At 35.9% G+C, this 27,241-nt stretch overlaps 1 protein-coding gene and 1 long non-coding RNA gene across 7 annotated transcripts in view; one reads left to right on the forward strand and one right to left on the reverse strand.

Moving 5' to 3' along the window:
- Positions 1-21,703, forward strand: part of MKL2 (MKL1/myocardin like 2) — an 83,624-nt gene extending 61,921 nt beyond the window's left edge. For 4 of the 6 annotated variants that reach the window (XM_009281645.1, XM_019472667.1, XM_009281646.2 and 1 more), the window contains 9 exons: positions 751-891; positions 2,372-2,619; positions 4,204-4,357; positions 6,597-7,622; positions 9,028-9,183; positions 12,125-12,283; positions 12,580-12,717; positions 14,174-14,234; positions 16,202-21,703. In XM_009281645.1, coding sequence (XP_009279920.1) covers positions 751-891; positions 2,372-2,619; positions 4,204-4,357; positions 6,597-7,622; positions 9,028-9,183; positions 12,125-12,283; positions 12,580-12,717; positions 14,174-14,234; positions 16,202-16,740 — 2,622 coding nt within the window. In that variant the 3' untranslated portion in view covers positions 16,741-21,703. The remainder of the gene's footprint in view (positions 1-750; positions 892-2,371; positions 2,620-4,203; positions 4,358-6,596; positions 7,623-9,027; positions 9,184-12,124; positions 12,284-12,579; positions 12,718-14,173; positions 14,235-16,201) is intronic. The other 2 variants (XM_009281648.1, XM_009281647.1) reach the window with 2 other exon arrangements.
- Positions 239-24,902, reverse strand: LOC103900866. The gene is made up of 3 exons (XR_657694.2): positions 24,818-24,902; positions 2,063-2,131; positions 239-315 (listed from the first exon to the last, which is right to left on the reverse strand). It is a non-coding gene; the product is annotated as an uncharacterized LOC103900866 (long non-coding RNA).
- Positions 24,903-27,241: the final 2,339 nt, after the last annotated feature.

Below are 27,241 nucleotides of genomic sequence, written 5' to 3' on the forward strand. Positions count from 1 at the left end.
GAACTGGCTTCAGTTAGTTAATCTGATTCTGGGCTACCAACCAGAGACAAACACGTTAGGAGCAGTTTAAGTAAAATGTTCCTGACTTGAATGGGTGAGGGTACTTCTGAAAGTCCTTCCAGGGTTTTTTTATGATTTTGTAAGAAAGAAAGAAAATGGTTTCATTATATTTCTTTATTTGTTTTCATGTATGTTAAAAGGAGAAAAGAATTCTGCAAACTAACACAACGGTATAAAGGTTATGAAAACAAAACCCTTCCTGAGGGCTTTTTTTGTATGTTGTTATAAATCCTTTTTGATTATCATTCTTTTTACCTGCAGAAAAAACAATAATAATTAAGAAAAATGTTAATGTTGGAAAAACATTTATTATTATATACTCCCCAAATTGATATTAAAAAAACATTCTTTATTATATACTCCAAAAATTGATATTAAAATCAATTACTGCTTTGCTTTGGTGAAACTAGAAGTAAATCCTGTATTAGTAAAAATAGATTTTGGATACATTTACATGCAGTAGTTAAAATGCAAACTAAGAAGTCAAGGTAAGAAACCAGTTTCTTATTTGCTGTATTTGAAGTGTGCCAAAATGTACACCAGAGAGTCCTGGTTTTGCCATTCCTCCTAAAAATATTTTGTGAATTTGACATGATAGTAAATTGTCTTAACCTTTTCACATTTTTTCAATTATTCAGGTGGTGGATGTTTTTAATGTTTCTCTTTTTCCTTATATTTTTTTAATACTAGTATCCACCTTTAACCTCTCCAGTTCCTGAATTTCTCAAAACTCCCTCTACAATTGAACAGCACGTTACACGTTCTACGGCTACAACCACCCTGACCACAAATACTGTATCTGCAGCAAAGCCTGGGCCAACGTTAGTAAAGGTAGGTATCTGTAATAATGGCATCTGAGGACTATGTTCTTAATCTATGTCCTTTTCCAATGCTATATTTAATGAAAAAATACACAAGTAACGTTATAGTGCCTATAACTAACAACAACTTTTATTAGTGTTCAGGAGAACATACTGGGTTGTTGACTGAACGCTTTTGTATGCTAAGATCAACCATTAACACTTGCAGGGACTGGCTCATTATTTCAAGAGGTCCTTACAGTACAGCTGACAAAAGTTTTCAAGTAGAATTCTGCGTTACATCGCTATGGAATTTTTTAAGAAATAAGGACTAGATTTTTGCAATATTGAGTTTCTACTTTCCATAGGTGAAATTAATCTTTTCTAACCTAGTTTTATATGGAGAACAATTTAATGGGAACAGGGGCAACCGCATTCATAGTCTACCTGTAACCAAACTGGTGAACAGCATTCCTCCTTTTCTGCAGCTCTTTTCTTAGTTCATTTATTGTATAAGCAGAACATGCTGCATGAGAGAAGTTACTGTATCCTTGTATTTGAATGTCAGAAGAACATACTCAGTTCTCTTTTCTGCACTGACCTAGCAGCAGCATGGAAAACTTAGAGAGGGGTTTTTGTTAGAAGATGTCTATAATACTTCATTTCAGCAACTTTGCCAAAAGGTCTTCAGCTGTGTAATGGTTATATGCATGTAGAATTCTACCTAACTACATGAAATTAATTCTCGGTTAAATTTACAAGGATGACCTCTAATAGTCAATTTCTAGTATAAATGTGGCTATATCCAGTAAAATCACTGGACTTACACCAGCTTACTTAATGCAGGACCTTAATGACAAATTCAGATATCTACCAAAACAGGCTATCTGTGTAATAAATGTGCATGGATCAACACAGGATTTCTGCTTTGATACCTTCTATATGACTAGGTAACTGCCTTCAACTTTTCACTCAAAATAATTTCAAAGAGCTCATAAAGGAAGAGAATTTTACCACATGCACAGGTATTGCTAATAAGGATACTGCTGAAAGTTTCATAAGAGTAATCCTGTAATTTATAGGACTGTCTGTCCATACTTTTAATACAGACCTGTAAGTACTTCTGACCCGCAAGTGTTTACAGACGGACTTTAAGATACTAGCTTTTACTTGTACAAAGTGCTAAGTGGCTTTGAACTTACCTGTTTAAGAATGCCTCTTTGCAATGACAGGTCATGACTAGCAGAATCCCTTAGCTTCATTTGTGCCATCTATTAAAAAAACATTCACAAACTGTGATTTGATGACCCCTTCTTGTGCACAGTATAAGCCAGCTGGAGTACATTAACTTTTCAAGGATGGTAAGTGATCCTTTTGGGCAGGTTTGCAGAGATAATTGTATTCAGCAACTCTGCAGTAAATGCCCTCCTGTATGCTTTATCTTTGTACCTTACATAACTGCTTGTAAATGAGGTGTCTGTTATCGTTGTTTCAATCTTTTCCATAAACAGCAAAGCCACCCAAAGAACCCAAATGATAAGCATCGGAGCAAGAAATGTAAAGAACCTAAGCCAAGGGTGAAAAAATTGAAGTATCATCAATATATTCCACCTGATCAGAAAGGTGAGAAAAATGAGCCACAGATGGACTCCAACTATGCTCGTCTGCTACAACAGCAGCAACTGTTTTTGCAGCTGCAGATCCTGAGCCAACAGCAACAACACTACAACTACCAGACAATTCTACCTGCACCGCTGAAGTATGTGAAGCATTGTTTGTGTCCTTTAAAGAAAATATATATACATCAGGTTATAGACTTTGTGCTTTAGAAGTAAATGTGTTTTCCAAATGTTAAAAGACAGTCGGAACCCAAGAACACTTAAATGGCAATGTGCATTGCTGTGGGTACTATTTGCCTCATTTAACAAGGTGATGAGGTGGTTCTCTTGTTAAAATACTCCTGAAGTCTGATAAGCCTTTAAATGGTCCTAGTTATTTTTGTGTGACATGGAAACAGAACCTTGTTACCTGTCAGATGGATTTTTTTCTGACCAGATGCATATTAGAAACTCAAAAAACATTTACGCAAAAGCAAAGTTTTTACACCGTTTTCACTCAAATATGACATAGGTAGGCAGAGCAGGAGAGAAGCTTACAGATGATGACTTTTACAAAGACACATGCTATTGTTGTGTTTTTATTGTCTTTTTACATCAGTTTCACAGACCACATTTTTGCAGTTTACAAATAAGATGAAACAGTCATTTTAAATTAGGTAAAATTTGTATATTGTTTATAGCCTCATCTCTAATGTTTATATGAGTTCCTCATCAGCGTTTGATCTTCAGCACTTCTAACAGTGAGAAGTACACTTTCTGATTTATAGGTAGAAGCGGTCAGAAAGTAAATCTTCAAAGAGTTCCCAGCACCCTATAGCAGAATGAGAAGCTGACTATCTGCAGAGTTTCATTCTCACCATCTAAGACCAATCTTTTCCTAGAAGTGCTTACAGTGTAAAGTGCCACAGTCACAACCCCAAATTCAAATGACTTTCAGCTGTTGGGTTTTTTTAAATGAGTTTTCACTGAATTATTTTTCCTCAGCAAGTGCAGCTAGAAAAGTTAAAGATACCATCTGTGGGTATATTTATAATTACCATGTATCCTAACATTTGGACTAGAGATGTTTCTGCCTGCTTACCCACGCTTCTTATGTCCCATTTACTGACATTTCAGAAACATTTCTTCATAAATCAGTTGAACGAAATAAAAGCGCTGACTTATGGTACCTAGTGTAAATTATGGCATTTTTAAATTTTTTACAATTATTTTGAGATCCTTGTATGAGATTCTTCTTATGAGTACAGCTGATAAAAATGCGTCATCTTCAGAGTAAACTGCCTTGACATTGGTCCTTACTATATATGAACATTGGACATGTATGTAGGGTTGATACATAGAGTTCAATGTTGTGGGGTTTTTTAATTGATGTCAAATTAAAAAGTAACTAGTTGCCCTAGCTGATGATTAATTTGTATAAACTGATTCTGCAGTCCATAGTATCCTTCAGGGATGCCATGACAATAGTAAAAACTATGAAGCATAAATTAGTACACTTAACTGAAGAGAAAATAAAATATCAACATACCATTCTCTGTTTTCTTTTCTGTGCTGTTTTGCTAAATATAGTTAATGGTAATGTTTTATGTTAAATATGTATTTGTAAAAAAATTAATTTGTTCATTAACTTGATAGACACTAGATTCAGAATCACAGCTTCTTGATTGAAAGCGTAATATATTTAGCATTGACATCATTGTCTCCCTTTTTCTTATCACTTGAAGGCCACTGAATGACAAACAAAGTAACAATGGGAGTACGCCACTGAATACTTTGAACAACAGTACACCAACATCAGCTGCCAGCTCACCAAGACAGAATAGTAATATTCCTAGCCGGAAACCAGGACCTCTACCTTCAAGCCTGGATGACTTGAAGGTAAAAAATAGAGAGGGATTTGTCCATTCCTGTGCATCACTATAATTTGCAAACTGTTACTGTCAAGAATAAGCCCGGATATTATTTACCAATGAAAACTGTACTTTTCTCTTAACTGTTTAGAATAAGATTGTCAAAGTTTTCATACACAACTCTTCTGGACTTAAAAATTTGTTTTGATTTATCCTCCTCACATGCATATGTTCTAGAAATGACATTTCTTTCCCAAAGAATTAGAAAAGGAAAAAGAATTTCAGACAGATTGTATAGGTACATAGTTTACCTTGGGTAAACTATGAGGTGCACTTCATGTGAAGTTTTAGCCCAGGCAGATTTAAACACTGGAACAGTAACTTTCTCATGACAATTTTAGTGTATCAATGAAGAGGTTTAGTTAAGCAGTATAAATTAAAAGATGCCCTAATAATAACATACTCGGAGAGGTCGCTGCTATAAAGCCAACACAGAAGTAACACTAGTAAAAAAGAACAGAAAATAAGAGATCATCTTACCAGAGTTCAACACATCATCTGAAAATGAACACTAAATTTCATAAAAGCTTCTTGAAGTTATAAATAACTGTGTAAACTCTGTTTAAACTGTAGTATGAAGACACTGCATAGGATTTTCTTCCTTCAGAAGTACATTAACAGGAATTAATACTGTGAGGGACCTAATGAAAATGAATCTGAAGAAGCTTGTGGGGGGTTTACATTCAGGTCCTTTCAATAGCAACTACATGAATGTGCCAAACCTGAGCGGAGGAGTAGGGACATCTAGTGGGCAGTATATTCATTTCTCCCTTCACCAAGGTGTTGCGTTTCTGAGGGATGGGAGTGAGTATTTTTTTTTTAGACTTGAAGGGATAAAAAAAGAGGTTTTGGAAAATCAGATTCTCAAGACAGTAATGTATGGTCATTAGTTAAAGCCAATCTGTTAATATGAAACAAGTCTATAAAATGCAATTCAAACAACAGTGTTTGAAATAAGCTTTTCAAACTTCAAGATACTAACTATTAACATTTTAAGATGTCTGAATTTGTGCTTTGCAGTGATTAAAGCTGTTCACTTACGCATTTCTGCATAATTTATTGGTATTCCTGCTAATATGGTAACAGTAACATAAGCTATACTTGCAGACCTGCTGGTGGTGGTTTTAACACTGAATCATCTAAAACAGTTCTGATTAAGACTTCAGAAATGCATTGTTGAAAAACAGAAAAATTGGAATGCACTCTCAAGCAAGTGTAGAGGATACCAGACTGGGGGAAACAGCTGATAATCGTTGTTAGGTAGACAGTTATTTAACATAAAATTGCTGTGGTTTTTAGAGATGTTATGCAAATGGATTGCTGTAACTTTTCATCATTTCCAAATCATGAAGACCTATAATTTAAAATTCCAGACTGGCAAAGTACTGAAATATTACTGAGGTCACTGCCTTTTATTCTTTTAGAGTTGGTTCTAACATACATATAGCCCAAACACTCTACTTTTAGATGCGGTGTATGTATATCATAAACAGAAGCCATTCATTGTGACTGTTCCTTTTTAATTGATGTTTTGAAGCACAGAATTAATTTAGACTCAACACATTTGCACTTCGCTTTGTCTGTAAGCTTATTGGAAAATTGAGAACACTTTTCTGTCAGAAATTAGATTAATTTTGACTGCTTATAGTTTTTTATGTTTGTAAAAGAAACCCAGATGGCTCATAGCTGTAACTGTTCAGTTGCTAATTAGAGAGAGTGCCTTTTGAGTTTGATGGGTCTGTTAAATCATCCAACTGACCTGATAAAATTTCTCAGAAATAGATCTATCTGTCTTGATAGTGTAGCAAAGGGGTTCAGTGTGCTAGTGTTCAGTGCTTTCATCTGCACTGCTGCCATCGTCTACAGGTTTGCTTCAGAAGTTTTTAGCCCAGAATTGGAGCTGTACATTCATTTCCCCATTTTGAATATTTATGAAAAATCAGCATAACTTTGCTACTATTCATTGTACAACAACTGAACACTACTAAGGTTTTGGCCACTTAAACAGTGAAAGTAAGCAGCAGGTCATGGACATGTGCTCATGGATCATGCACGCTGTCAGAACCCAGAGGTGTAATAACTAGCGAATATGCTGAAAAATAATTTTTCTTGCTATGAGGTAATAAGGTAGAATGTATATAAATAAGTAAGTTTTAATTTTTTTTTTTTTTTTTTTTTTTTTACTATCATGCTGCATTTTATTTCAGGTAGCAGAGCTTAAAATGGAGTTGAAATTGAGGGGATTACCAGTCTCTGGAACAAAAACAGATCTTATTGAGCGTCTGAAACCCTACCAAGATCTTAACAACAATGGGGTTGCTACTAGTAGCTCTGTTACAGTAACCACTTCTACTGGGGCCACAGGTAACACTGGGGAAGTGACTGTGGCATTTCCTGTTGCAACACTAAATAAACCAGTGGCTAATACAATATCCAGCTTTCCTCCAGAAAAAATATCTACTGGACCTGGCTGCAAAGTAGTAAATACTGAAAACATTAGCTCTCCTTTGCCTGTATCTCCCTCTCCTTCAGAACAATCTAGTCTAAGCACAGATGATACTAGTATGGCAGATACTTTCACAGAAATGATAACCATGATGTCACCATCCCAGTTCTTAAGTACTTCACCACTAAGAGCAAATATAAGTGATGATAATCAGAATCGCAGTAGTGGAAGCATCTCAACCATGGAGTTTGATGTAGCAGAAAAGGACCGCAAGCTTCAAGAAAAAGAAAAGCAGATTGAAGAGCTCAAAAGGAAACTGGAACAAGAGCAAAAACTTGTGGAAGTACTGAAAATGCAACTTGAGGTTGAAAAACGGGGGCAACAGCAACAGTCTCAGGCTTCTGGTAATTCAGCTGCTTTGGAACAGAAGCAATTCAGTGCTGCTGTCAAAGATGAAAATGCTCTTACTGACTGCTCTAGTACAAGTCAATCTGTACCTGTAGCTAGTCATTCTTTAGGACAATCGGTATATACTAGTGGCCAGAATCCAGTTGCCAAAAAGGCAGTTGTTATCAAGCAGGAGATACCTGTGGCCAAAGCTGAACCTCAGAATGCCATTTCTCAGTTTTATGTTAATCCGCAGAGGCAGCCGCAAACTGCAGTTGTTGCCCAACCTCAAGCTTTATTAACTACCCAAGGAACTGCACAGCTGCTCCTTCCGCTATCTATCCAGGGACCGAATTCTACCACTGCAGTCCAGCTACCAGTTGGAAATATAAAGTTGCAGGTAAGGGTGTTTTTATTTTTCATCATGTAAACTGCATGGCACTATTTGCATAATTTAGTATAAATAGGTAAATGTGCTGCTTGTAAGATTAACTTAAAAATCAGGCTTAGCCTGTTTCTGCTTTAGAGAAAAGAGTAGAAAAAATGAAGAGCCAATCTCTCTATAACTTCTAGTACTTGCTTTCTTTGCAACTTTTGTTCCCAGATACTCCTTCCTGAAAAGTAATTGTCTTATCATGCACTGCCTCCATGCACAGTTGGTTTTGATTTGTATCAGCATATACCACCATTTTGTTAACTCCAAACTGTAATAGAGAGCTACAAACCCAGTACTTTACTTTGAGGTATACCTGTTTGCAAAAGGCGTGTTTGAACTTCCTTATGTGGTGATGGCTCATTATATTTAAAAATGTGAATGCTAGGTTGTAGAACTCCAGTGGAGTTATAAAAAGAAACCACGGTTACACTACTATTATTTCTCGGCTGATAATAGGTAGTATCACAGTGAATAAATACAGCATAAACCAAGATAGGTTATAAATGAAGAGGTATACGAGTAATCTGACCAAGCTGAAACAGTTTAACCTGTTGGTCTCAGGTAGAATTAAGCATATATTTCCTAGTGCCATTATTGGGACATAGCTAGATGAATTCCATTGCCATCCACATGGTTATTGTGCCAGCAAAGTATTCTTTTGGCTCCAGCGTGTACTTGGCTGCTGTAGCATGTTGTGGGCCTAGGCTTTGGTGCTAGCATGTACACCATCACATTTAGCAATACTTATGAGGGCTGTAAAATTTTGATGGGGATGGGCCCCACAGTCCACAGCGCAAGAGCTATTCCTGGTAGCTACGCACCCAGACAGAGCTTTGTCTAAATTGTTCTAAAATCCTGCTAGAATTCTGTGACAACCTTAAGCAGCTTGTTCTTGTATTTCACTTCACTGATATTGCAGAAAGTTTTCCTAACTACTAGCTGAAATTGTCTTTCCTGAGGTTAGACAGCTTCTTGCCTTTCAACAGCCATTGAAAACTACTATGATCTTAAAAACAGCCTTTTTCTTGCATCATCGGTTTTGTCTTTCTGGTTACTCAAACCCAGTTCTTAGAGTCCTTTCTTACTGGTTATGCTTTCCCTCTCTCTTACTATTTTCATTGCTCTCCAGTGGACCCTCTCCAGTTTGTCTTTATCTTTCTTAAACTTTGTTGGCAAAATAAACACCACCTTTTGGCTGGGAACTCACCAGTACCAAACAGTAAAAATTTTGTCTCCTACACATAGTTCACGCTCATCCTTCCCAGAATACATGCTATTGCTATTCGGCATAATCTATGCAATAGATTTTTACATTATGTAATTTACTGTGAGATATGAATAATGTACATATTTTATCTTCATCCTTTAGGCTCAATCACAAGCTGGAATACAGACCCCATCACAAATACCTGCTCCTATTTCTTCCTCTGGCCTGGTCCAGACAGCACCTCAGATGCATACTCCACAATCAAACCAAAATACCATCACGCAGCATGCACTTGGTCAGACCCAACAAATCAGAAAGGTTTGTGGATAGCAATAAGCATTATGATTAAATAGTTATGTAATCTAATTCTAGGCAGTGCTTTTAGAATCTTTTATGTGTCATCTGCATCATATATAAATGATCAAGTCATCTAACATCTCCGTACTATGTTTTTCTGTGTGATACAACGGGCTTGTAACTCCTTCTCTTTCCAAAATTTTAGTTCATGCAGGACTTTATTTTTCAGCTGCAAATAAATACATAAGGCTAAAGACTTTTATCTTAATGGTACTCTTATGGCATTATTCTTGCTTCGTTCTTCCTCATGCTTGGCACAAGTGGTATGCCAGGTATTCCATTCAGTTTCTCTTATTTGCCGCTGGCTCAAAATGGAAAATTCTTGTAGGCAGTTCTTAAAAGAAAGCTTTCACCTATGGTTTCAGAGATTTATTCTTTTATAGGAGTTCCTTTAAGTTTTCATACTTTCTGTGTTGATTTCATCCTACTTACAAAGAAAGCTACAGACTCAGATACTGAGGATAGCCGTTCCAGTGAGGCAAAAGCCCATCATACCTATGATATATCTCTTCCTGAGGTATGCAGGGAATGATTCAGAGAGAGATCCTTCTCTTCTTCTCTACCCAAAACAATCAGCTCTGAAATTTCTCATTCCAAAACAGATGTTCATCACAGTGCCAATCCAGTCGTGTTCCTATAGTAACTGATATCAACCCATCAGCACCAGTCATCATAAAAGAAAAGGCTTTCTCCTCCTTTGAGCCTCTTCCAGGCTGACCTCTATTATTAGGAACTCAGAGATTGGTTTTGGACCTTTATTGCTTCCTTATCAGTGCTATCGACTCTAAGGCTCCTATCACTTAGAAGAACAATGTTTTTCAGCCCGCCCCAAGGAAAGGATAATTCAGAAACAAATGAAATTTCAAGATGAAGAGGGTAATTTTTACAGTATGTTATGTAACTGTTAAAAAATATCTCAGCCTTCAAAGTTTATATTTCAGTTTACAAAAGTGCATCATAAAACCCATGTTCTGATGTGGTTTGGGGCTTCTACCTGTGCAGTGTCCTCTAATCTGCTTCTGCTAAGGCTCTTGTTCCAGATAAAAATTTATCTTAGAAGATATATGATTATGCCCTGCCATTCTCTAAACAGCTGGTTAATAAAGGGGAACACAACTAAATGAGCATCATCACTCTATAGACTGCTTGTTCAATCTGTTTAATTTCATGGACACTGAGGTTATCCTACAGAAGTCAAAACTGACATATATCCAAAAAGCAGATTTCATCCAGATTCTCTGAGACTTGGTATGGGGTTAATCTTACCCTGTTAATTCGACAGGTCCCATATAGAAATTTTTCAGTCATCTTGAGGCATGTACTTGTGCCAGAGACTAGTGGTTTGCTGCCTTTGCTGTCTAGAATTTCCTTGAAATGATTGCAGGAGATAACCAAGAATTGTATCTTCGGTCTTTCCCCCTGTTCCAGTCAGTTGTCATGGAGACCACATAGTTCCCAGCAGACTTCAGTCTGCATCTGGCTACCCTGGAGCTGAACAGCCTGCCTATCCCAGATGTTTTTCTCATGCATCTACAGCCATCTTTTACACAGGAAACCAGACAGCATAATTGCACTGTTTCTTACATCAGAATGTAAAATACTGATGTGATACAATAGATCAGGACAGTCTTCATGCATTCAGCATTAGATCTACCTGTCTGCTGTTTGCATTTCATGAGACTTGGATATTTCAGCAGGCAGATTGAGCTAATGAACTGTGAGTGAGTAATGCTACTTACTCATTTAACACTTTTTAGTGAAGTTGGTCTTCCTAATAGTGATCACCTCCATAAATAGTTGTTCCCCAGAACCGGTTTCCCTTGAATCCATCTAGACTTTCTCAGGTAGCTCAGATTTTTATGCAAACCAGCTGATTATTCCATTTATTTTCTCCTACACACTTGAGGAGTCTCTTCACATTCCAGCTACCACATGGCCCTTGTTCTTGAATTCATTCAGTAATAAGGAGACATCTCCACAGCCGTTTACCTCAGTGGTAGACAGCTGGAAAGTACAACAGTTTTCACACAGATGATCCAGGTGGCTAACAAAAACTGTATTAAGCCCTCCCACAGCAGACTTACTTTGGTATTCAGGCTGTACTCCACAAAGCTTATCCTAGCTTTATCTCCATCCCCAATCCAAGATTTGTGACACCTTTGTCATAAAGGTATCTGGGAGTGATACTGAATTTAAAAGAACAGTCTTATGCACTCATACATTCATAGCTCCTCTTCCTCTCCTTTTAACTTAAAAATATGAGAAGTAGGGTACTGCTTGGAATCGTTTGCAATGAGTGTATGAACTATCAGTTGAAGAAATAAAAAGTTTATGTACCAGTAACCAATTTACAGTTGATACCCAAGTTCATCAGTTATATCTTTTGCCTCTTCCTTACTACTCATAGATATCTGTAGTTAAAAGAAATTAGAATTATATGGCACAAACCAAACCATTCTGTCTTAAAACAGGCAGCATAGGACAAGTGTGGATACATATACTAGTTTGTATCAGGCCAGAAATGAGTTGATTTTTTGACTGTCCACTAGGTGGGGAAATCATGCATACTGTATTAAACTGTTCTATACTCTCTGAAAGTATTTTGGAAAAATTATATTACACTTTCTCATGCTTCCTGGAAAATCACAGGAAAATATTTTTAGTTATCAGTGATGAATGAAAGCATGTCACAGCACAAAGTTTCTTTCAAAGAGTAATTGTTCTAGATTAACAAATTATTCCACTGGAGGGAAAAATCAGTACAAATAACATTACCTTAATAGGGAGTTTAAGCAAGCAAGTATTTAAAAAAAAAAAAAAGTCTTTATTAATATCATTTACCCAATGTTATTACTTTAAAAAGAACTCCACAACCTAAGACTGATATATTAATCCTTTACAGGTTTTTCCACCTACCACATCAAATACAGTATTTTCCTATCAGACTGCACCAGTTACAACACCTTCACAATCTTTCATTAATAAAACATCAAACTCTAACATTCACACTGGTGGTAACCAGGTTCCCTCTGTGCAGAATGGACCTGCTACTCCTAATAAGGTAAGATTAGCCCAACAATGTTCCATAAAGTTCAGTTTCATATTATTATTCTTAAATAACATGTGACTATGTACATACTGCAGTTCACTCAAGGAAGGTGGTGTAGATTTTAATAATGCATGTAAGTATGTATGTGTGAGAGAGAAAAACTATTATTTTATCCCTCTGATTACCTATGCTATTGTTATTTGTAAATATGTAGATTGGTATGACAAAATAGAATAATCTGTAGAACTTGATACATCTTGAATTCACTAGAACGTATTGTTTAGTCATTATTTTGTTATTTCACGCAGCCTGGCTCTCCATCTCAAGCCCAGCCTTATATTGTTCAACAGTCCCTCTTCAACAACACAGTATCCAAGACAAAAGATCCTCCTCGTTATGAAGAGGCCATAAAACAGACCCGCAATATTCAGACATCGCACCGTGAGGTAGTTATTTTCTCCTGTTTAGTCTATTAAAAACATTTTTTTTTCTTTAGAATTATCAAAGCCGTTGCTTATTTTATTTTTTTGTTTGGTGTCAAGATTTTCTAATATACCCTGTTAATATTTTCATAACTGTATTTAACTACAGGACTTCTGTTTCATGATTCTTTTTATTAAAGCAACAGACATGTAAATTAAGTCTTAGAGTATCCAGTTGGTGATACATGTAATTGGGATAATGCTGCTATTGCTACTTAACAATAACTAGCCTTCAGCTGACTTGTTTCAAGGATGTATGATACCCAAACTTCGGACTTAAAAGAGAGAAAAATATATTTTCCAAAGTGAGTAAACTTGAGGAGAATGTGTGTGTGTTTATACACACTTAGGCAAACATAAATATACATGAGCAGAGGTGCTTGCTTCAAAAGAGTCTATATCTAGTGAGCTTGATTAATAATCCTACGTAGTGCTTTGTCAGTTTACCATGATACCCTTCATGTTGGAGGAAAGTTGTAAACAAAACTAATGAGCATCCCTAACTTCATGCGTTTCAGAACTATCCCAAAAGATAAAACTTTGTAGCAACTTAGTATTGGTTGCTGGTTTTGTGGTGGCAGACACTCAGGCAGAAGCATGGGTATCTACTGCCATTTTGTATGTTCTTGGCATGTGTGAGACATCCTCACAGTGAAGGCACACAGATCTTCTTATGCAACTATCGCTACCAGGTAGCATAGTGCCTCCCCACTGGCCTCTTTTCAGGAGTTAGATCTCCTGATGGCAAATTACTTCCCACCTCCGGAGTATAACCAATGTTTTAAAATGCTGTTTTAGTTTTGAGACCATCATAAAAGTCTCCACTTTTCCTAGATGGTTTTTGAAAGAACGGGTTTGTGGGGGTTTTGTTACCTTTTGCTTAAGGTTCAGATATTCAGGAGATAGCTGTTTAAAACAAACAGATAAACAGTTGATGAAAGCTTCCTCCGCTTTAAAAAAGAAAAGGACATGAATCCTCAAATTGGAAAGAAAAAAAAAAAGGTACCTAACAAAATGCATCTTACATGATGGCTATTCGCAGGGTACCTCTGAGAGAAAGCAGTTCAGGGTGCACCCCCAAAGTCCTGCAGTTATTCCAGATACTTACCCTGCTACAAAACAGGGTTAGTAATTCTCCTTCTTATCCCTAGTTTTCTGCACCTCTCTTCTAGGTTGCCTTCATGAAATCTTTGTCTTGCTTTTCAGATTTTTTCTCTATTCCTTTGTACTGAAACCGACCACAGGGATTACAAGTGTCTCGCCAAACTATTTCTCTGTTTTCTAGATTGACAGTTTCATATGAAGAATTTTAGTTTTTATCATAGGTTAGTACTTACGTACTATTGAGACAAGCTAGGATCCATGAGCTTAGGAAAAACTACTACATGAAAAAGAATAACCCTTTTCTCATGCCCTACAGATTTCCAGTGCACACAGTCAGCAGATGGATGATCTTTTTGATATTCTCATCAAGAGCGGAGGTAAGCTAATTGACATCTGTGTGATGTAGTGATTTAAAACCTGATAATAAAAACTCAGTGCTATAATCAAAGGAAAGAATTCTTCCAGGGAGAGGAGGTAGAAGCTATCCAGCCTGGATGAAACTAGTATTTCTGAAAGTTTGCAATAATTATCTATTAAAGAAAACATTTACCAAAACACATACAGTCAACCTGCTGTGGAACTTCTCTGCTTGTAAATTAGGACAAGCAGACCTTTGCAATAATCCACACAGCATTCAAACGATTAAAATAACACCTTAGGTTAGCACAGATGTATTTCATCAAAATTGGAAAAGTTGAGCAAGTCTATATAATGTATATTGAAATTATACAAAAAATAGAATAAGGTAAGAGTTGAAAGCATATTGACACTAAAATTTCATTAAATATAACCATGTATTATCAACTCTAAACATAAAAGATACATTACTGGAAAAAGTACGTGTGAACTACATAGACACGTTAATGAATGACAACTTTCGATGTCAGTTAAAATAAGGGAGCTATCAGAAAGGAACTGAAATAACTAAAGTAATATGCAAAGTAGCTTTGCAGTAAAAGGAGGCTTTCAGGCATAATTAGGCTTTGTAGACTAAGAAGCCATTCCAATACTGGGAAATGTTCTGGTGCCAAGCAATTCAATTAACTTAATGTTTTATACTACTGTCACTGGCAGTGAATGCCAGGACGTAAGTAACTGATTGTAGGCTATTAGAAGATTTTAGCCATATTCTAAACATCAAAGTATTTTCTCTTTTTCAAAGCAAATTGCAAAGTCAGCTGAAGAAAATGGAGTAGACAGTGACAGACTGAGATAAGTGACCTGTGCAGTGAACAACTCAAGCTACATTGAAAAATACTTTCAGTGCTTTTACTAAAATACTACATGGGTACTTCGAAGAAGTTCTACCTCTGGAACAGAGATGTAGGAAACATTGGTTTAAATAAACTTAAATATTTGCTTCGAGTGTTACATTACTAAACCTATTTGATCTTAAAGGTAACAACTGCTCCATATTTGCGAAGTTGCCATAAAAAAGCAAACATTCCCTGAATGCTTTAATTCATTTTTCATAAAGATGATCAGGACTCTTGCACTTATGTAAGCGAGTTCTACACTGAGAAATGTTTAGTTTATTAATGTACTTCAAGAGAGTGAGAGGGTCTCCTTAGTAATGCTTTGCTTTTACTAAGCAATTATTTCAATAGATGCTCTTACAGGTTTTAAGAATGTGGTTTTTGCTTGGAAAACTTGTGCAAAATCTATTGTCAGGTATATTTTTGCTGGCAGAAACATCATCTGTGCTAGAGGATTTATTTGCATATTCTGGTCTGTTTAATCTTATTTTTGGACTCCATTCACATATAAGAATTTATTGGAACTTACTTTGCTTTATTTCCTTTTATTGTTACTGCCACTATCTTACATGGAACTTTTTGACAGAAGAGTAGTTTTAGATTCTAGAATCAGGAATAAATGCATCCTAATCACATCAATTGATCTCTTAGACTCTTAATTCATCAAGGTGGACACAGTACTAAACAGGGATGGAACTGAAAATTGGTTCAGGTACTCTTCTCTAAATGAGGAGATGTGTTGGTTGCATAATTATTCTAATTAGTCAGAACTATAAACATGAAGGAGGTAAAGCTAACATCTAGAAAATTGTTCCCTTTTTCATCAATACAAATATTCTAATTGGCTGAAGTATTACTGAAAGCAGAACTCTGGAACTTCTTTTAAAATACTTTTGTTGTTCAAAGAGTATCTGATGTAGTCTGATGCATGTAGTGTTTGTATTACCAGAACAGCAAAATGACTCTTACTCCATTGAGTTCACGGTGGATGCATCTTAAAGTGGGCAAAAAAGGGGTGAAAGTTGTAAGCCTGAGGATATATGTCATTATTTTTTCTGAATTCAATAGTGGGGTTCTTTTTATTACAGAGATTTCCCTTCCAATAAAGGAGGAACCATCTCCCATTTCTAAAATGAGACCAGTAACAGCCAACATCACTACAATGCCAGTGAATACAGTGATATCCCGCCCACCACCACAAATCCAAATGGCCCCTCCTCCTGTGTCCTTAGAACCAACCACCAGCTTGTCTGTAAGTCTGGAAAACCAACTTGAAGCCCTCTTGGATGGAACTTTACCATCAGGTAATGAAATTCCTCAACTGACAAGCAGTAATGAGGACAGAGAGTCATTTTCTTTAATTGAAGACCTCCAGAATGATCTGCTTAATCACTCCAGCATTTTAGATCACTCTCATTCACCCATGGAAACATCCGACCCGCAGTTTACCACTAATAATTCTTGTCTGTCTCTTGACCTTCCCGATACAAATTTGGACAATATGGAATGGCTAGACATTACAATGCCCAGCTCCTCATCTGGACTCACTCCTCTCAGTTCTACTGCCCCCAGCATGTTTTCCACTGACTTTCTAGATCCACAAGATCTACAGTTGCACTGGGATTAAGCTATAGCCAATGAGAACACAATCTGCACGTCTCGTTACAGCAGAGGTCCATTATTATACCATTCTGATTGCAGTTAAGATAAATTAAGACAGTAACGTTCGGAAGAACAAATGCTTGAAGCTAATTCCTTGTTGGTTTTCAAGTTTACAACAGTGAATTACTTTATGCTCCTATGAGTAATGCAGATCAGGGCCCTCTGAAAGCTGTATTTCACAAGTCAAGAAAGGATGATTGTACTTACTGATTAAAAGTACCCCAAGGTAAATGCATCACAAATATTTAAGAAAGTTATGTCTCTGACTTTGTAATGCTTAAATGAGCAACACAACGTGGCTAAACTTAGAGAAGAAAAAGTTGAGATTTCAACTGTCTGTATTGACACAGTGAGCAAATGTTTGGGGGAGGGTGAGGTATCACTGCACTTCATTGTTCCTGTGGGTAGCCTGAGCCAGGTTCAAAATTAATTGTGAGGGCAAAGGCAAGTAGAAGCACTGGCTGGTTCAGTGAAATGTCATATATCTAGTCTCTTAATTTGTTCAAGTTGTTTTTATATTTTGGTTTTGTGGGTTTTAAAACTACTCCCCCATTCTTTAATCATGAGGGAAGAATTTAACTTCCATCCAAAGGGACATTAAGTGTAACTGCGAGAAATCCACTGTAGCTACGCCAGGTAATATTGAGAACACTGAATTTTGTAGAGCAATGCTCTGGATTTAATAGCTAGATTTTAATGTGTATATCAGACAGTTATTTGTATACTCTTTTAACTTTGTATAGCTTATTTTTGTGAACAGAGGGGAACAGTGGTCCTCAAACAAGAGATTACTATAAAGGAAATAATAAATATCCTAATTTACTTTGTGTTTGAGGATATTTGTTAGATCATTGAATCCAGTATCTCAGCATATTAGAACAGTTTGAGGAAGTAGAAGAGTTTAGTTAATGCTGTTGTGCACTATGATCCTGCAAGCATCTATGCAAGAATAGTCCCAATGCCCTCAATAACAGATGTTTGTAGGATCAGACCGAGTTGCAGGGGACAGTACTGACAGGACAGCTATCATTTCTTAATGAATACTTTATCTGTTAAACAGCTTTGTCTACCACTACATAACATCAGGGAAGCTAAACAGAGAAGCTGCTCAGTGAGAATCCTAAATAGCACACACTTACGGAAAACTATAAAAGGCTAATAAGCCGTATCAGAATGGACTGTTTTGTGATAAGAAGGCACATTTCATACCTGAAACAGATAATAGCAAAAATTAAGCTCTTACCTCACAGCACATGAAAATATTATTTATTATTTTTTCAAAGTCCTTAGTTGTTTTTTTCCGAGTCTATTATGAAAGCAGTTGGAAAAACAAACAAAAAAATGCAAATAGAAGTAAAATACTCTGTGATTCTATGGTTTTCTCTCAGGTAATAGCTGTTAAATGTTGCCATAGATGACGTAGGCTGATAATAAAACATAGAATTGCAATTATTTCCTATTAGGGAATTCCTAAATTAAGATAAAAGGAAACAGTCCCCTATTTCCTGAACAACGGAAACATGACATTTTTTCTAGTCTGAAAACTGATCTCATTGCAGACTTCCTTCCTTGCCACCAACCTTCAAAAATAAAGTTTTGTAGGGACTAATGAAAAAATGCCCTGAAGCTTTTGCTTAACTTCTTGGAGTAATGAATATGTATCAAAGACATAATGAAAAGAGAAAGTAGCTGTTAGCTATTTAGCAAACTGTATCACATTAAAAAAAAAAAAAAATCATGTTAACATCAAAAAACATATTTTTGTCAGAAAAAGTTGCGGAATTAACTGCAAATTTGTGTCTCCAGATATACAATGCAGTCTGGTTTACTATATTACAGAATTCCATTGGCTTCAGATAAAATAGTGGATTGTGTAATTGATTCAGGGTTTAAACTGGCATCGTATGTTTGCATCATATCAGTTATCAGCACTTTAAATCATTACATATCTTCAGTAGTTCTACAGGCCAGGATTTACTTTAATCTGAAACTAAGTACAGAAAAACAATCTATGGAGATTTTCACAACAAAAGATGAAGTTGAAAGACATATTTCCTTCTTGCTGTGCCTACAATACTTGAGTACAATACTACACGTGGACTGTCTGCCTTAAATTTTGATGGTATGGGACTCTTCAATAACATTGAACAAATACATTCAACTTTTTGCATTCCTTTTCATCATATTATCTTGGGAGCTAATACTCTGAGATACTAAGTGCCCTCAGCTGTTACGAGAATAAGAATTGAGGACTCTTGGTCTGATAGAAACAACTTTGAATGAAATTTAGTGTTCTGCAGTACTGTCAATTTATTATGTGTGATACACCAGACATCATACCACGTGTGTGGTTAGTTACCCTTTTGACCCTGCCCTCTCATTAAATAAGAGGCAAGTAAATTAATTTTTAGAGGACAAATTAACCTAGAGCAACTGTACTGTCATTTTTGATGTGCATGTAAATAGAGCTTAAAACTGGCAAAGTCATCTTGCTACAGAACTATCCTTATTGGCAGTGTAGAATGTTAACTAATCCATAGGAATCTATGTGCAGAAATAAACCCAAACAGTTGAGATGTGTTGTTACCAGTACAGTATAGCTTTCTACTCCTAAAAGTCTATTTGCAAAAAAAAATGAATATAATATTATTAAAAAATTAAGGGATCATTTTAGTTTTTAAAGTACAAATATTCTAGTGTAGGGAATGTGTGATTACATTTTTGTACATTTCAGAATTATGTGTATTAAACCTTATATATAATGGTTTGCTTTAGACTTTGTTCTGAAATGTGATCTATTCGCCATAGTTATATATGCCTGTTATGGCAGAAATAGGTTTTGCTTAGACTTTTGTGTGTGCATGTTTTACATGACAATTTTTGTAATAACACAGATACATTACATCTTAGAAATTTAATCATGGCTGTGCAGTTTGACTGTACAGAACTGAATATATTTCTCATTAAGAGAACAGTTGCAAAGGAATGCACTGGCACTAAATTTGCCATTTAATGGCTGCAATACACTAACAGAACACATCCTATCAAATGTGTTGTTAGTAGATCCTTCAAAGTAAGAAGACCATTTTTTCAGTGTGAAAATCACAAGTTGGTGTTCACACTTCTAGACACGGAGAGCTCAGACATATGTTTTACAAGGCTAATGTTAATCAAGAGGAGTCACATCCTGCGTTTAATACAGGAATGGTATTTGTTACGCACTTTTAGTGCCATTCAGCATTAGTTAAGGAAAGTAAGTTTACAGGCAAAATTTTGTTTAACATTATAAATAGTTAAGAAATCATTGTCAAAAATTTAGCAGTTCTCTCTGAGAATAAAATGAATTTATGGCAGTTGTTCTCTACAGAAGTGTAGAGTCTAATCCAGCAATGTGGGCTTGCAGAATCAGACCTTTAAAAGGCTGAGGCCACAGCTTTTAGAAATAATCACTACTTAATACTGAAATTTCTTTCCAAGGTATTTCTAAATTCACCAACAGGAGTTCTGTTCAAGGAAGCAGGTGATCAGAATAGAAGTTTCAATATTAAACTTCTATGTTACATAATCTCAAACATTCAGATGCCTGAAAAGTGTAGGCACCATAATTGGAAACCAAGCACAAGCTGCTGAACTGCTTTCAAGGCAGAGAAAATGCAATCACAGGATACATTTAACTGGAAGGGCATTATGTAATCAAAACACAGTAAAGCTCACCAATGTAAACAATTATTATTTGGATGGCATCTTCAGTGTATTATAAACTTAAAGCAAATTCTATTAAAACTGGAAAAAAATTTTCTTCCATTTATCTCTAGCAAACGTTCTGTTAAAACTCTTTATATTGCGGTCTATTAAATTGCCTTTTGATGACTTCTAGACCATACTACAGATGTTTTTTTATGTGAGATACATGGAATGGAGTTGCATATAGTATATACACGGCCAATAAAGAGCATCCATTAAAACCTGAAGTAATCTCAAATATTCCTTTTATACCAGTTTGCTAGGAATAAATATAAAGTGCAAAAAAGAGACACATACATCATTCTGTAGGGTCCAATACTGAATATAAAGACTTTTTAAGTTAAAAGTGCATAAATGTATTTGTAGAAATCTAGCCAAAAAAGCCATTCTAGCTATGAGAGCAAATTCTCAATAAAAAGCAGGGAATGGTTAATAATTATATAATCACACTATTTTTATAAAAAATACAGCTCAGATTTTCAAAAGACAGTCTAAAATAAATTATAATAATATAAAAATTTAAACAGGAACCAAAGCATTGCCATTTATATTGCCAAAGGAGGCCCTTTGTATTTTGAAGCATAGGAAATTAAATCCCCAAAAGTATTATCCATACTTTTTTAAAATTAAGGATGTAGATATTTTCAAAGCTGTTTTTGATGTTTAACAGCACAGATTTGTTTTTGTTGTTTGAAAAATTTGTATTAAGTAATAGCACAGGCTTTTTTCCAGATAGGATTTTTCTTCACAGAACTGCTTGCAGTAGAAATAACGCTAACCCTAGTAGGTGTTTCTCTTCTTATTTTCATAGTCATAATTATGTCTTAGCATCTCATTTTGTGAAAAGAGGAAGATAGACACCTGTCTCTAGGGCCCTCTTCATTTAAGCACTACTTTACTAAATGCAAATTACGGCAATCAGGGCGTCAGTTTATGTATTGCCTTTCTATAAAAAACCATGATGCCTTTGTATTTGCTGTTTGCACCCCTAAAATCGATTCCATATGTTTGAATGCCATATGTTTTGCACATTGTACTGTATATATGTAATGCATACTGTATTTTTATATGTGTACTACATTTATCAAATATTTTGTACATAGTGGCAATATTGTAGCTACTGAGGAAATGTTTGATATTTCAGCATTTTTGCTAAGTGTCTCAAATAAAAAAGGAAAGCTGTGTTCATTTGTCCATGCTTACTACTTAGAAGTGAAAAATACCATTAATAATAATCAACAAAAATTTTGACTTTTGTGAGCCAGAAATATTTGGCCTATGTTCTAAGTACCTTTCTCATAACAAGGAGTAAGAACGAAATCTGCACATACACAAACTCCAAAAGAATGATGGTTTGTCTTCAAAATCAGAGCCAAAAGCTGTAAGAACAGAGATTTAGGTTTGGACTTTTTTTTTCTTTCTTCTTTAAGCAATACTATTATATTAATTCCTTTCCTGTTTTTTTTTATTCTTTTCTCAAGAAAAGGTAGGGTAAAAACCCAGACTTTTCAGTACTTGTCATTTAAAAAAAAATAAAATCCTAATGTATAGACAAGCGTAACTCTTACATAATACACAGATAAAATATGTGTGATACTCTTCAATATATTTTAAATGAAGTGGCTTCATAAAAATTAAAACAATTGTAATCAATGACCTTTTTATATAGCTCATAAGCCATACAGTCCTTATTTTGTAATTTGTCACCGTATTTTCGTGATGTGCAGCTGCTGGAGTTAACCTCACACACACCTCATTACTAACTAGTTCATTGAAAAATTGACTATCTTTGGCTCAGGCCAATCTTAAACACCTAAGCTTCCAAGAATACCTATCCTGCTGTAGTACTTTTTAGAAGGTATGAACAGTTTGGAAGGGAGTGCTTTTTCTAGGCTGCCCAGAGAGTAACCATGTGTTAACTGCACAAACCTAAGAAGCTCTGACAGTGTACTAACAACTGCAGAGATGTATTAAGTAATTTTGGACATTCCCTGTTCTTTTTCACAAGAGCAAAACACTTATTTAAAAAGTCTTCTGAAGTCTAGCACAGAAGAGGACTTTACAGTAAGTTACATAATGCATGCATTGACTGTGTATGACTGCGTAGGGGTACTAAAGAGATCTCTGAACAAGCACTAGTTAAACCCATCCCCATCAAAAAGAAAAATTGATCAAAACTCAAGATGCTATGGTAAGACTTGGGAAAATATAGTATGATTCTATATAAAAAGGTCATTGATTACAATTGTCAACCACAGAGAGTCAAGTCTCTAGCAAAATTCTCTAAGGATAATCTCTTGGATTAGTCCACACCTTTTGCTGGTGGAGAGAGGAACAAGCTGCAACACCAAATCATGTGTAAAAGCAACAGCAAGGGAGATGATAGGCAGCTCTATTATTGTTCTGACTCACAGTGCCACTGTGAAAAAGGAAGAAGGAAAAACCTAGAGTTTCTTCCTCCAAGTGAGATTTTTTTTCAGAGAGGGAAAAAGGGCAACTCAAAATACAGAATAAACGAGGCATTCCAGAGAGGTGCATGTTCCTATTGTGAACCTCTCCTGTCACTGCCCTGGAGCAGACTGGTTCCACTGAGCTGCTCAGATCAGCCCCCACAGATACATCTCTTAGAAAGCTGTGCCTGTGCGATCAGGCAAGCTTCTGAATATTCCCCAGATAGTTTAAACCTCATTTGTGAGTCAAATGCAGCATTTTGTTCATGTATGCAAATGAGCCTTTAAGGCCTCTCAGAGTGAAGTAAAAAACTATTAAAATATCATTGCAGATTACTGGGAGTTTTCCACTTTGCAATACAGACTTTGCTCCTAATTGAGTTACATTGTCACAGATGATACAGAAATAATCCCCGAGTAAGTTTACATGGACATTCTTATCAGCTACAAAGTACTGTGATTCTTTTTTATACTTTACAGTACAAGTCTTGAATTTAACAGGAAAGTAAGTAGCGCTTGTATCACATTTTTCTGAATAGAGGCTACCTCTAATTCTCTAACAATAAAAAAGAATTTGTAAAAAAACCAAGTAAGTATAAAGAATAAGGCTATTCTGTGAGAAATTAAGGGATATTTCAGAACTATAATAAGGCAAAGAAAGGATTAGAAAATTATTTCTGATGTAGACAAGGTCACATCCACTTTCATTCATGACTTTCCGGAATTCTTCCAAGGTTTTCAGGATGTGCTGGATTGTGGGATTTCGTATTTGCATTTTGTATTCTGCTCACCTTGTGTTCTAGAACACACAGAAATGCAGAAACACCTGCATTTCTCCAGGAGAATGAGCTATGAGCTGTTCAATATGCACCAAGCTTCTTTTCATGATGAAGCTGCTTCACTTAAATATTTACTATTATAATTCCTTTTGTGGAGGCAGTCCCCATACTAGATCACCCACCCTTTCCTTATTAAATTCTGTCCTACGCCGATGACATCAGAACTTGGCCAAGTATTACAAAACCCATAAAGTAGTAAGTAATACCCATAAAACTGAACAAATTAAAACTTACTAATATGACCTGTAAATGTCATAAAACACCTTTTCTTTATGAACTTTAACCATTCTAAAAGTTTGTAGGCTATATATGCCACAAACTTACCTTCAGGTATCACACACCAAACACAAACATTGCAAAACAAGTGCAGCACTTTTTGACTATGTGTTTGTGCGTTACAGAATTTATAGTTAGAATATATCAGAGATAAAGCACTTGTTCTGGTGCCAACTAGCAATTTGGGGTTTTGATTGTTTTACAAAGACCAAGAAATATAAACACATAACCCTCCCCCCCAAACTGTGTTCATAGTAGTATTATGATGTAAACACCAAGACAAGGAGGACTGATGAAGCTTGACATTATGCTGAATGAACTTTTTCCACAAGCTAAACCCTGGTTTTCAATAAAACCTGAATATATTAAACCATGTTCTACAAATGGCCATCATCACGTTTGTCTTTATTCTGTACAATATTAAATGCTATACACTCCTGCCTATTAGCTTGTTGTGTATTATACAAATGTTGCTAAAGAGTGACATATTTCTTAGAATATTTGTACTGTCTCAAGTCAGAGATGTTTCCTTGCTAGCAATGAAGTCACACACATTTCCCCACACCCCATACTATAGTCTAACCCCACCAAGACCTTCCTAAAAGAGAATCAAAGTAACAAATTAGAGGAGCATCTGAGGCAACAGTTAGAGGGGTTTTTTTTTCCTTTAAGTGTTTATCCATAAATTTATAGAGTAACTCTAAGAAATATTTCCCTTCACATAAAAAATTACCTGAAGTCTCCAGCCTTCTCTGCAGAACAAGGACTGCAGGGCCACTCTACCATAACACTGCATCATTCTTGAATCCCTCCAAGCCAACTGCTGTTGATTAAAAGTTCAAATAGTGAACATTCTTTCATAAAGCTAGGACAAAGTCTAAGCTTAACTAATTAATAACTGAGGAGCATTCCAACTACCCCATAGCAAGTCTTTATAAACTCAGTTATACAGTTGCACAAATTCTGCATAAATATGACTGTTCTCTTGTATCTCCTCGAAAGAGTCGGGGAGATTTCTAGAAAGGCCTAGTTTTGTATATTAAAACAGACATCAAAGCCCTCTCCTAAAGCAGTACCTCCATCTCATAAGAGTAAGGCTTAGGGAAGGAAGAAAAAACCTGGTGACTATCTTCTCCTTCCAACAAAATCTCTGACATCATCTTTTCAGCATCGGAGTCTTCTGAAGACTTTCCTTTAGGAAATTCATGTTGTGTTTCAGAAAAGAGTTTGCCAGAAGACAACACTGCATAAGGAGGATTCAGCATAGAGTAGGGGCTTTCACAAGGAGCTCAAACAAGGGTAATGACCAACATAAAAGATACTTTCAAACAAAAGTATCCAGATATCAAAAGAAACCACAGGCAATTACACGTTTTAAAATTGAATTTACTTTTTTAGTTATAAAAACTATCATTTTGATACATCAGCTCACCATTAAACAGCGCTTTATTTAGATAGTAACATTTTTTCCAGACGCATTGAGGAAGTTAGGCTCAGAGAGTAGGCAACGTTTTTTAAACCCAGTCAAGTATTTCCTCTTAATCTACTCAGAAGATCTTTATGATTCCAAATCGAACTTTCAATCTCCCCATACAGTTAAGGAAGAACTTTAGCATTAGAAGTTGCTTTACCTTTAAATACTATTTCTGATGCCAGCCAAATACATTTATTAAAAATGTAGTGTATTATTTGAAGAGATACAACTCATGAATTCCACATACAATTCAAATAGTCCCCTCTGCTTCTTCCCATCACAAAATTACTTCTCAGCTCACAAAGATACAAAAACACGAATAAAACAAACACAGGCACGAGCTGCACAGGAACTGTGATGACAAGTTACAACTGGCAAGTATGGCACATAAAAGAGCCTACTTTGTAATAAGCTAGTAGGCCAGAAATGGAAGGACATCAGTCAAACATGATTTATTAAAATCTAACTCCTTCCTGCTGCCAGCTCGGTTATTACCAAGGTTATTACTTGGTTATTACTAGGAGTAACTCTTCTTCAGTCAGCTAACATAACTGGCCCTCTGAGGTCACTCCTTATAAAAGTTACAGGTGTGAGAGTTGAGTGAGTTGAGTTCACACTTTTGAAATGCTGCAGTGATCACAATGATCAATACAACAGCAGAATACAACAGTACTATTCTGGCTTCCCAGCTTTCCATAGTGCAGATGAGGGTATGTCCTTTGAAGGTAGCGATGAACAAGACTAGCAGATAAACTCCAGCAAGTGTTCAGGTTGGCCAGGCCATCGGTTATGCCCGTAAGGACTGGAAAAACAGAACAAATCACCTTTGGGACAGCTATCCCAGGGTAGCAGCAAACACACTTAACATGGGCTTACTATCCAGTAAGGTAATTTAAATTAGACACCTTTTACTGCAGGTGAAGCTAATTCAAATTGCTCTGTTTGCTGAAACAGAGGCACACATAGAGTTATCACAGAGAAGCTGACAAATGGCAACTTTTAAAGAACTGAAATTTGTTCATACAGTCAAGCCATCAGGCATGAGTTTTCCTGATGACAGGTCAAAGAACATCCCAAAAGGATACAGATATATTAATCTTTTAACACACCTGCATTACAGCACCACCAAATCAGTAACTCTGATCTCAACCTTTGCAAAGGTACCTCTGTTAACATGTTTACATGCTTCTTCCACCAAAAAAAAAAAAAAAAGAAACAACAACAAACTGATCATAGCTGGGATCAGTACCCCCCACAGGTCAATAAACAAAATTCCTTTCATCCAGGAAGAGGGAATATAACTAACTTGTATGTCCAGCAAAAGTTTCATAGGGAATATAAAAGGATCTCCACAATGAACAGTAAATGAAAACTAAAAGCTTTGTTTTCAGGTCACACTTGTAAATATCTAGGAGACCAAATCTAGAAAAATATGTATTTTAGTATCTTTTCTGCATTTCACAACACTAACTTTTTATAAGGAACAAGTACCAGGCACTTAGTAAGTTTAATTTAATATTTACCATTTAATTATCCCAACGTTTTACATTTCTGCTTCTTTTCTCGGAGGAGGAAAGTTTTACTCCCGCTTTTTTTTCCCCCCTCTCTAAGCTGTTCTTTCTGGTATGAGGAAGACTACATTGCTTCCAATACATTCACTAATCTCAATGTAAGAGTTCCATC

This window comes from Aptenodytes forsteri, unplaced genomic scaffold, assembly GCF_000699145.1.
Source record: "Aptenodytes forsteri isolate BGI_AS27 unplaced genomic scaffold, ASM69914v1 Scaffold84, whole genome shotgun sequence".
Classification (NCBI taxonomy): domain Eukaryota; kingdom Metazoa; phylum Chordata; class Aves; order Sphenisciformes; family Spheniscidae; genus Aptenodytes; species Aptenodytes forsteri.